The following is a 12,604-nucleotide window of genomic DNA, read 5'->3' on the forward strand; positions in this document are numbered from 1 at the left end:
CTAGCTTTTTCGGGGAGTAATTATTTATTTTCTAGTATGAGGGAATCAAACGCTAAAGAAGTTGAAGAGGAGCGTAAACGACATAACGAAGCAATGGAACAACTCCAAGCAGCCCAGTCACAATATACGCGGCAGAGAATAAAGAGATTAGACTTTATTCATGAAAAACTGCTTAAGGAAGGACATTCAATTCAAACGTTTAAGGATGTTGAATCTGCCATGCACGAATACTACCTCGTTTATGGGAAAAAAACTCGACCCAATACCTAGACCAACAATGAGTCAGTTTTATACACCGTCAGAGGCTCAGAAAGACCGAGAGGTCACATTTGTGATTATTGGGTTATCTGCTCTATTGATTTTCAGCTATACAATAGCTACACAGTGACAGCTGTGGCTATGCATAAACCATGACCTAGTTATAGCGATCTATAAATAGCCTAATCAATATCTCGCCTAGTGTAGATGTGAATTGCATTTAGACAAATGATATGATAGATGTATATACTATGAATAACTGCAAGTTTAGACTCATGGGGAAGACGACTCTATGTAATAGACGCTGTGTTGATGATATATACTGTGGCATACACAATTATTACATCAGGCGCGGAAACATAAACTATAAGTGTTCTGAATGCGGGATAGGGGTCAAAGGTCGTTATTGTTTATGTAAGAAAAACGGTGCTGATAGGGTCAGGAACCAGATTATTTATGCTAGGAAGAGAGATTACATCAATGAGAGGAATAGGTTGGGTAGAATACGTATTTAAATATATGAAAAACAACCAATTAGACATTTGTCTCATTTTGCATATACCATTCAACCACAATGGTTTTTGTCAGAGAGTTAAAAGCTATGGCAAAGCAACGTGGTCTACGTGGATATTCTCGAATGAGAAAAGCTGAATTGATTACCTTACTAGGTTTGGAATACAACAAACCGCAGACTGTTAGAGAACTCAAAGCTCTAGAGAGAAACAGTGGGCTGAGAGGTTATTCTCGAATGAGAAGAGCTGAATTGATCGCTTTACTAGATAATAATGATAATCAACATAATGATGATGATGATATTCAACAACAACAACAAGAATTAATATTTGTACCCATATCCGCCGGCGTTGGTAAATATCTAAGAGGTTGGAAGATGGATATGAATTCCAACACGGATGTTAATGATATTAAGCCCATCATATCGAGTAAAGTTAACGAGGAGTTAGATGATTTACATAGTATAAAATACCAGCTGACGATTAAAATGTCATTGAGTAAAAGTAACACAGACGATAGCACCGAATATACCGAACCATATTTCCGTAGCAATCAAGTAGTTATAACCGAAACCGATACTATAAACGCATCATTAGATACATCAATTCAGAGAATACAGGAAACTTTAGAACGCTGGACTAATAGAGGTTCCTGTTGGGGTGTGGATAAAATCGAGTTTATATTTAGATATAGCGAATTATATGCCCTTCAAAGGTGGATCTTATATAGATTTAACCCCGTATTATAAGAAGAAAAAAGCCATAATTAACGTAAAAAATAAATGCAATGACTGTTTAAGAATGATGATAAGATCTGCATTGTTCCCCGTAGATAAAAATCCGGATAGACCTTCTAGCTATCCTCAAAACGATGGACTCAACTTCGATGGTATAGACGAACCTACACCAATATCACAAATTGATAAGGTGGAAAAGCAAAATAATTTAGCTATAAATGTTTTCGGACATTCTAAAGGAATTGTTGTACACAGGATAAGCTCCGCTTCGGAACATATTCCCAGAATCAATTCATCTCTGATCGAAAAAGATGGTAAATATCATTATACGTGGATAAAGAGTTTAAACAGGCTACTATACGATCAAACAAAACATGCTAGAAAGAAATATTTCTGCGAAAGATGCCTACATGGGTACAGCAGACAAGATCTATTAGAAGCGCATAAAGAAGACTGTAGAGGTGTTGGACAGAATGCTATCAGGATCGATATGCCTAAAGAGGGAAAAAATATATTAAAATTTGAACATTATTGTAATCAAATGCCAGTACCGTACGTAATTTACGCCGACTTCGAAGCGCTTATCAAACCCATAGAAAATACCAACCATAATAATCAAGATAGTAGTTTTACGTACAAAACTCAAGAACATATTCCTTGTGGGTTTGGATATAAAGTTGTAAGGTATGATGGGAAATCAAACACTCCCGTGATTTACAGAGGTCCCGATGCAGCGGGAAAGTTTCTAGAATATTTACAAAATGAAGAGAGAATAATCAGGGAAAATCTATCGTGTAAGAAACCCATGTGTATGACGAGGGATGATTGGAGGGTCCATAAGAAGTCAACGAGTTGTCACGTTTGTAATAAACCCCTGGATGGGGATTCCGTAAGAGATCATTGTCACGTCACAGGTAATTATCGGGGAGCCGCGCATAACGAGTGTAACTTGAAACTAAAAATGAATTCTCAAACAATACCCATCCCCGTGGTGTTTCACAACCTTAGGGGATACGATTCACATCTCATTATGCAAGCTATCTCAAAGACCGACGGCGGTTTAACGTGCATTCCTAACAATATGGAAAAATACATATCGTTCTCGTTGACTAAACCTATACATTATAGGGACAAGGATGGGAAATCTAGAATAAAGCAAAGTAATGGGCTTAGATTCATAGACTCTGTACAGTTTCTGTTATCTTCCCTGGACAATTTAGCTAATGCGAACAATCCCGATGACTTTGCGATAACAAATAAATATACCGATAAGATAACTCGTCATTTGTTGCTGAGAAAAGGTGTATATCCTTACGAATATATGGATGATTGGTCTAGATTCGAAGAAACTGAATTACCACCCCTCGAATCATTCTATAGTAACTTGACGGAATCTAGAATAACAGATGCCGATTATGAACACGCTCTGACGGTCTGGGATAAATTAGGTTGTAAGAATTTAGGCGATTATCACGATCTGTACTTAAAAACCAATGTACTGTTACTCGCCGATATATTCGAGATATTTAGAAAGACATGTTTAAAACAATACAGCTTGGACCCGGCATGGTACTATTCCAGTCCCGGACTATCGTGGGATGCATTGTTGAAGAAGACCGGCGTAGAACTAAAACTACTCACAGATTATGATATGCACTTGTTTATTGAGAAAGGATTAAGAGGTGGTATATCGATGGCAGCGAAAAGGTATTCTAAGGCTAATAATAAATTAGTGGAAGGATACGATCCGAGTAAACCCGACACGCATATATTATATCTCAACGCTAACAATTTGTACGGATGGGCTATGAGTCAACCTTTACCCACGGGTGGTTTTGAGTGGATTGATGATATCCATAATATTAATGTGAATGATGCGAATAAAGGGTACATACTAGAAGTTGACTTGAAATATCCAAGTTCGTTACATAAAGACCATAACAGTTATCCGCTAGCTCCCGAAAGATTAATGGTTAATAAAGATTGGATGTCGGAATATCAACGCTCCTTGATGGGTAATAGTAGGTTAGCTAACGTAGAAAAACTCGTACCAAATTTGATGGATAAACACAAAATATATAGTTCACTACAGAAATCTCCAGTTGTATCTATCGTTAGGTATGAAACTTAAGAAAATACACAGAGTTCTAAAGTTTGATCAAAGCCCTTGGATGGAGCCCTATATAAGGTTGAACACAGATTTAAGAAAGATAGCTACCAGCGATTTCGAAAAGAATCTATATAAGCTCATGAATAACTCGGTATTTGGTAAAACCATGGAGAATCTAAGGAAGCGTGTTGATGTTAAATTAGTCAGATCTAATGAGGAAGAAAGACTCAGGAAACTTATAGCCAGTCCGGCTTTTAACAGAAGCAAGATATTCGATAACGACTTAGCCGCGTTGCATATGCAGAAGAGAAATATAAAATTCAACAGACCGGTGTACGTCGGTATGAGTATTCTCGACACTTAATGTATGACTTTTATTACAACGAACTTAAGAAGCAATACGGCGATAGATGCGAGGTTTTATATACCGACACAGATTCTTTGTTGATGGAAATAAAAACCGAGGATGTGTATAAAGATATGGCAGAAAAAATAGATATGTACGACACGAGCGATTACCCAAAAGATAATCCACTGCACAGCGTAGTAAATAAAAAGGTGTTAGGTAAGATGAAGGATGAATGTGCTGGGACCCCTATAGCGGAGTATGTAGGATTAAGACCTAAGATGTATTCTATAAAGAAGTCCGATAATGGAGAGATAAGAAAAGCCAAGGTCGTTAAGAAGTATGTGGTAAAAAAGCATATCAAACACGAACGGTATAAAGAATCATTATATAATGGTAGAACGTTCAAACATGAGATGAACTCTTTAAGAAGTTACTATCATAGGATATATGGATTAAGAATGAACAAGACATCATTATCCCCCTTAGATACAAAGAGATGGATTGATAATGATGGTGTAACTACCTATGCTTATGGTTATGGTGGTAATACCGTACCGTCGGGAACTATGAACAACTCTTCTCGTACAAATGCCCTACCCGGTCCATCTTGAAGATAATAAAGAATAGGCTCTCCTTCTTTCGTAACCAATCGACTAATGTTATACGTCTTAAGAGACCAAATCGGATCGGTTGCACGACGTAGGCCTCCTTCGAGTTCACCTGCCTGGTATAAATATCTTACCCTTACTCTCCGGAAGTTTTCGTTCTTTGCCTCTCCTCGGTGCTGAAGATTCGGAAGTCACGGATTTCATTTTAATAGCATCGGATGGTTTCTTCCCTATTAATCTCGTCACTTCATTATTCAGCGCTGATACAACGGCTGATAATCGTGTCACCCATTCGGTTGATCTCAATCGCTCGGATTTCATTTCGATCCCATACTGATAGCCAAACAAACGTTCCGCTAATGTCCGGTTAAATCTTTCGACGATAGCTTGACTGCGGTGGGCCTCTCTTTCACCACGGACGATTTTGACATCGTGCTTTGTTAACAGTTTTGTTATCGATCCCATAAACTCGCGACCGGGATCTACTTGAAATAGCTTAGGCCATTTTAGTGGTCCGCTTTTATATATGCGGCTCAGTGCATTAGCTACCTCCGTTGATTCTTTCGAGGTTAATGGCTCAGCCTCTTTGTATCGACTAGCCACATCCACTACTGTTAGAGCGTATTTATACGTTTTGCGTCTTACCTTATCGTGGGGAAGAAACAAGAGGTCAGCCTGATGAACTTCATTCGTTGTAAAAATATCAAACTTCTTCCTCGGTATATAACGCGGTGCCGGAAAATATATTTGCCACAACGCTTGTTTCTTTAACCAATCCTTGGCCACATCTTTAGATACCTTAGCCGCTGTGGCTAATTTTTTTATTGCTCCTATACCTTTCCATTATCCTCGTGGGCTATAGTAAATTTTATCCATTACTAATTAATATTGAAGTTTCGTTTAATACAACTCATGACTATCATTGAATCGCATCATCATTTTGGCATAAAAAATGCCAGCTGTAGTAGCAGTATAGGTATATGAATCCGGCTCCAGTGGAAGTGAGCCAGAACCATCATTACCTATAAAAATTTATATCATTGGCTCCAGGTGGTGGTGAGCTGGAGTCAATTTAACTTAATCTCATGACTATCATTGAATCGCATCATCATTTTGGCATAAAAATTCTCTCTGTAGTGATGGTATAGGTATATGAATCTGGCTCTAGTGGAAGTGAGCCAGAACCATCATTACCTATACTACTCAGCAAGATGTAAACAAACAGGGTTTTTTTTTTGTGTTTTTCACGATTAATTACAAACTTATGGCGTAAAACTAACACAGAAATATATGACGACATGCATGAACATATCACGAGGTGCGGTGCTTACATACCAATCACACATCATCTCTATTTACACTCAGTTAACAATTTTCTTACCTGATGATGCGAAGTTCCAAACACAACAAATGACAAAATGTCTGACAAAGTTTTTACAAGTTTTATTCACATCCAAAAACAACAAACAGTTTGACGTAAATAAAGACATATGTACACACGACGACGTGAACGGCACACCACGTCCCTGTCAGGTCTCCCCCACCGTCTACACAAACACGACACTGACGTCACTGAGCGCCACGGGACACGAGGAGATCCGCCACTCGCGTATATCTATAGCGTCTCGCCAGGTGGGCCGCCGTCCGCCCGTAGTTGGTCCTGGCGTCGATGTCCACCGCGTTCAGAGACAGCACAAACTCCACCGTCTCCAAGTCTCCTCCCCTACAGGCGAAGTGAAGGATGTTGTCACCGTCCTTGTCCACCAGTGACACATCGGCCCCTTTACCCACCAGGAGCTCCACCACGTCTCTGTGTCCATACCATGCTGCCCCAATCACTGGTGTCCTGCCCCTCCACCTACAATCGACGTCGACGCCCCGAGACAGGAGCCGCTTCACCTTCTCCAGGTTCCCGGCCTTGCTGGCTTCATAGAGGTCCCTGCAGTCTGCTGGTGATGGAGTCGCTGTAACACAAAGTAAACTCTGTACACATCCAGACATCTCCGTCATACATCTACACGGTTCACACCTCAACGTGGTGACACGGTACGTCATCAACCACTTCCAACACTTGACAACGCAAGGATCAAGGGGAAGGACGACAGCTGGTTCATGTAATCAAGGATTATGTAGTCAATGTTTAAAATCTTTCTGTCACCTCCAGTTGTTGTAACATTATTCAGTGTGTGGCTGGCGAGTGTCAACGTTTGATGGACTGAGCTTTATGAGATGATACTGTCAGTACAGTTGTTTGGAAATATTAGATAGATCTTATAAGACATGACATTGGAGTTTGTCAGTCTGTTTGTTTGTTTGTTGTTTTACGCCGCACTCAGCAGTAGTCCAGCACTAAGATGGCGGAGTCTGGTACAGACAGACAGTCCAGTGGTTGACAACATGAGCACCGATCGACACAACTGGTATACGATGACATGCAAGAAGCAAGTCAGAACCCCCACGGGTCTATACCCCAGCTTGTTAATTGTTGGAGGAATTAAAGTGTGGGCTTTCTGCCTTCTGGGTTCTCCCACCTACCCTGTGTAGCAGGCTTTTTTGTGGTCTTCACTGGTGTCCTCGCGGTCTGGCTCGGGTCGCTCGAGGCTGAAACACACATCATGCTGTTCAGAAAACAATACAAACTAAATAAGCATTATACATACAAGATAATCGACAAAGTTTGTGTATTTAAAATTTCAAAACCATTCATCTTAGTAGAGGTATAAATATAAGGTCTAGCGACTAACAAGTCACTCAAACGACTAGATTCTATCATAAATACAACACAAACATTGAGATTGCTGTTCATCTGAGCCACGCGTCTGTACAGGCTTGTTGGATTGAGCCTTATGGTGGTACTGCCAATACAATTGACTTGTTTCAAATTATTAGGATAAGAGATTACATTTATCAGCTTGTTATTGTAGAGACTGTTCATATGAAGGTTTGTGGAGTGAACTTTCAGGCTTATATTTGTTACATGTTGATGTGACCTCATCTCGTACAAAGTTGGACAGTGACAGTATCTACCACCTGCTGGCTTCTCCCACCTACCATGGGTCGTCGCTGTCGTCATCTGTGCAGCCCTTTCTCCGTGACTCGGGTCGCTCGAGCCTGAAACACAAAATATGCTGTTCAGTTGGGTTGGGTGAGTTGGGTTTTACAGGTTCTTAGCAATATTCCAGCAATATCTGGGCGGGGAACACTAGACATGGGCTTCGCACATTGTACCCATGTGGGGGAATCGATACCGGTTTTTCCGCGCGAAGGGCGAATGCTTTAACCACTAGGCTACCCTCCACCCAAAACCCCCATATTTGCTGTTCAGAAAACTATATATTGCAGGTAAACATTATAACTACTGGCCTCAGAGAAGCTTTTGCCTTTCAACAAATGTGTGACTTTCAAATTTACTGATGAACTTAACTTATGATACATTTGTTGCAGTAGAGGCATTATTCATATATCATGACTGACAAATTTTGGAAATCACTTATATTTATTAGATTTATATTGCTTTTATTTATTGAATCACTTCTGAGATATATCTCTTCTCTTGGTTGAAGTTGCATGAACTGAATAGATTATTTTGTTGTCATAATAATATAATCATACAACATACAACATAAATGAACATTACTACATCAGCGATAAAAATTGGCACTCCTCCTGTAGTCCTTGCCAAACATCCCAATAGTTCAGATATCATAACGACTAGGCTAGTAGACATATGTCATTCTTTAGGGTTTAATATGTTACCATTATGAGGACTAAGGACTAAACATGTTAGTTTATATTGCTGTACACAGAATACACAGAATATGTGCATTTATTATTTTGGAACTTTACAACATGGTATTACATCAGCTACCTACCATTAATTCCCAATTATGGAATGATTAGTATTTTAGTCTGACTTCGTTAGTTGTGGGTGGAATCGTTATGACAATGAAATGGTCCCCGCAAGTTGGTGCGTTGTTGCATAATATCTGCAATTGAGTATCAATACTGTGAATAGCAAACCTACTTCGCTCATACAGGTCAAATACTGAACATTGTTTTCTAATTTTCATTGCCTGCTATGTTATTACTACTGTATATTTAAATTATACTCAGGTATTTGTTGCGAGTAAGAATCAATGCACATCGTTATATATATTTTGACCAGGATAGGACGCCCACCAGTGTAATTCTGGAGGAAAATATATTTCTCGTGCATTTCAACGTCTGTGGACAATGGGCATTTAACACAATTGTTACATCGTCAAATCGACTACTGTCTTGATGGTTTCTCTGTGTACATATTGCCTTTGCAAATTGATGATAACAGGCTACTAAATGTAGAGTGCTGTGACCTATCGTAAATTATTTGTTGTTCCGAGTGACTTTGCTTGATGTTTTAGTCCCCACCCTCCCCAATACAAACACTCTCTTAACTAGACTCTGAAACTGGTCCATTTTACGTCGCTTGGTGTCTCGGGCTACACAGTATTACAAACGTCGATATTCGACATGCTACAGATTAATATTTCAGTGAGGACATTTTCATGATGATGTACAATTATTGTAAAAGAGCAACAGGTCTACTTGACTACGCGTGTGTGAAACACAGTGGTAATTCAGTGTCAGGAAAATTCTTTGCAACACTGTCATAATTCAGCATTCCGAGCGATGGCGGCAGTACATCCATCACAGATCAGCTTACTATCTGAGGCAGAAACTGTAGCCGGCACTACAAGATGTTTGATACGGTGTTTGGTTGTGTAAAGAAGGGAATAAACACGTGGCTCTATAAAGTGATAAGACTTAAATGCCGATTGCCCGTGTGACATTCGCCAAATTGTTTTCGCATTTAACATCCGTTCTAACTTAGTCATAAAATAATGAGAATCATGCACATTTTCTCTTATATATTCTACATTTCCTTGCAATTCTTCAAAAGCAATGCAAAAATACATTTGTTCCTGATAATATATTCCGGATTCGAAGAACAAAGCTGCAGGCCTTGAGTGTAAAAATTATATGGCTGACACATTTGGCCGTTCTATGATGCAGGACAACATTTTAAAAATATGAGCGAAAAAACACATCTGACGCTTGACTGAACAGATTTAGAAAAATCTCATATAGTCTTCAGTCCAGTTGTAAATAATTGTTATTAGTTCAGAGATGAAACTTACAAGCATATATTATGCAATATACTGATTAAAATAGAACAAACTTTTCAGTTGAAACGAAGTATGAATGTTTACATCCAGACGTTTGTTATCCCCGGTGACAGGCTAAACAAACGTCTGGGTGTAGATATTGTGTGAAGCAAGCACCTGATTCCTTCAAAATGTATTCTGTTGTACATCAATCTTAAAATATTTACAATGTTTATTTCATTTAATTTCCTAACAAAATTCTGAAGTACAAGCGGAAAACTTACCCACCGTTTACGTCCTAACACGAGTGACACGTCCCACTGCCAGTCAAAAAAACGCAAGAAACGCCTTGACTGGCGAAGGGGCGAGCTATGACGTCAGTGTGACGTGTCTGGTTAGGAGCATGTCATAGTTTGGCGCTCGGCTGCTTGTGCCGATCACTCTAAGATAATACAGTGTGGAGTGATACTAGAAGTCTTACTACAGTCTCACCTTATTTCGTCTCAGATTGCATGTTGAGGTAAAAAATTAAGCCTACTTCATTGGTTAAAGAAATCTACCTCATCATCGTCCGTAAAATATGTCTTTATTTTTATTCTAAGATGCTTCCCTAAAAGATCAAAGGCACCGACAATACTTTATCCTGCGACAAAGCATTGTTTCCTCGTAAAGATCCGGACTAGAATAAGGTCTCGAGCAACCCATGCTTGGCGTAAGAGGCGACTATGCTTGTCGTAAGAAGCGAGGTCGGGTGGTCAGGCTCGTTTACTTGGTTGATGCATGTCATCGATCCCAATTGCGTGGATCGATGTTCATGATATTAATCACTGGATTGTCTGGTCCAGACTCGATTATTTACAGACTGCCGTCATTTAGATGGAATATTGCTGATTGCGGCGTTAAACAACAAACCAACCAAACCAACCATGCGACAACAGTCACAAAATTGTTCGATTTGGGCGTTGGTGCCCTAAGAAATTAAGTATGTCTTCAGCATGGATCGATGCTCATGACATCAATCACTGTAACGACTCGATCTATTGACTGTAACGACTCGATCTATTGACTGTAACGACTCGATCTATTGACTGCAAGCCTGCACTTCTCACTTTACCATGGGAACATATTTTTAAACTGGTCGAGCCCGACTTGCCTGGCCCTCGCCCTGCATGAGACATCATTTTGGCTTGTTAAGAACCATCAGACCATGAACTCATGTTTGTGTTTTGATCGGAAAATTACCAAGAACTACTGACCAGTTCCTCAACCTTATCACAAGCAAACATAGCATTGAAGCTATCGCGACGGTAGCCACCATTTTGAATGTTGTATTTGTAAAACATGTCGGCCGCTGACATAGTGATGAAGTGTTGCCTTGTCGCTGTTGCATTTCGTATTGGTTATTTTCAAAAAATTTACTGAACATGAAATTTGATTGTAGATGAATGCGCCCAGGTATTTAACTCAGTCACAGCAATAACACATGTGCATACTTAAGTCCGTTAAGTAGGAACTAAATCTGTGGGTTAAAGAGTCGTTGGTTATCTGATATACTAGTAATTTATCGATAAAGGATCGTCAAAAAGGATATCCTGAATGACTATTATTTCGCGCCGCTTTTAACAGTATTTCGGTTATACCACCGTGTGTCTAGCTTGATGTGGGAGGAAAATACGAAATATTGTATAGTGCTGGGATTCGAACCTACGATTATAGATTTCTTGCACGCCCAGGGGACGCAACTCTTCACTGCGAATTGTGCCGCCTAAAACGACTGGGTCAACCGTGTCTGTCTGTCTGTCTGTCTGTCTGTCTGTCCCTTTGTATAAATAAGATAACTGTATTTACGCGACTAAATGTTACTCAAATGGACTCTCCTGAAAGTGTCAATCTTATTCTGCTTTGTATATGCGCGACGGAACGGTCGCTATACCTGCTATATACCAATTATCAGAATATTTATCTATATAAACAGGGCGTTAAAAAAACCCTTGACAATGCGGTTCTGACAATTCAATCAGGAAGACGAGTTTTTTCAAAATGGAACTCAGAAAGGTGACAATGTTTCATCATGTGTGGTTATTTCCGCGTCTGTCATATAACAACTATAACTCCTGTATCCATGATCAGAATCTATATTTCTACAGGGCGTTAGAAACCTATCGACAGTGCGGTACTGCAAACATTATCTTCCGAGTTATCAGGCAAACAATTGTTTTGAAACAGGACTCAGAACGGTGGAAAGTTTGCTCTCCAAATCCTTATCCTAAATCTGAATTCACATTTATTTAAATAATTGGAATGACTATGTGAATGCGGTTAGGGGATTGTGGGTTGAAGAACTCGTGGGTACCAATGATGTGTAAGACGATGGAGGCGATGATTCGGAGACATCGAAGTTGAAAATGATGAGCCTGATGTAAAGTGGTCTGTCGGTTTACATGGGTGGCCCGGTCGTCTATAGGGCGCGATTGTGGGTTCGAATCCCGGTTCGTCCCGATTATGTTTCTAGGTTTGTCAGCACCATACCCGTGCTCGTGGGTTTCACCGACCTGCATCACTTCGGGCCTAGCTCCCCATTAAGCTGACACGTCGTGATATAACTGCAATAATATTTAAAGCGGCGTTTAAACCAACTCACCCAAAACATGTGCGGCGGAAGGATTTTTGCTGATCAATTTCCGTCTATGACTTGTCACAGATTCTTGTTACTTCGCGTGTCCCGCTGTGATATTGCTGGAATAATGCTAAAAGCATACTCACTCACTCACTCACTCCGCGTGTCATACAAAGATACCTTTCACAGATATGTCAGGCACCTTTATCACACGAAGGACGTATAAATAATCAATTGATAATATTTTCATTTATGCTTCAAAATAATTT

General features: G+C 39.7%; 1 protein-coding gene across 3 annotated transcripts in view; it reads right to left on the reverse strand.

Moving 5' to 3' along the window:
* Positions 1-6,002: 6,002 nt before the first annotated feature.
* Positions 6,003-12,604, reverse strand: part of LOC124126957 (ankyrin repeat and protein kinase domain-containing protein 1-like) — a 30,609-nt gene continuing 24,007 nt past the window's right edge. For 2 of the 3 annotated variants that reach the window (XM_048396575.1, XM_048396577.1), the window contains exons 4-6: positions 7,626-7,685; positions 7,110-7,175; positions 6,003-6,538 (exon numbers count right to left, since the gene is read on the reverse strand). In XM_048396575.1, coding sequence (XP_048252532.1) covers positions 6,144-6,538; positions 7,110-7,175; positions 7,626-7,685 — 521 coding nt within the window. In that variant the 3' untranslated portion in view covers positions 6,003-6,143. The remainder of the gene's footprint in view (positions 6,539-7,109; positions 7,176-7,625; positions 7,686-12,604) is intronic. The other variant, XM_048396576.1, reaches the window with a different exon arrangement.

The sequence above is a fragment of the Haliotis rufescens genome, unplaced genomic scaffold, assembly GCF_023055435.1.
Source record: "Haliotis rufescens isolate VD_foot unplaced genomic scaffold, xgHalRufe1.0.p SCAF_153, whole genome shotgun sequence".
NCBI lineage: Eukaryota > Metazoa > Mollusca > Gastropoda > Lepetellida > Haliotidae > Haliotis > Haliotis rufescens.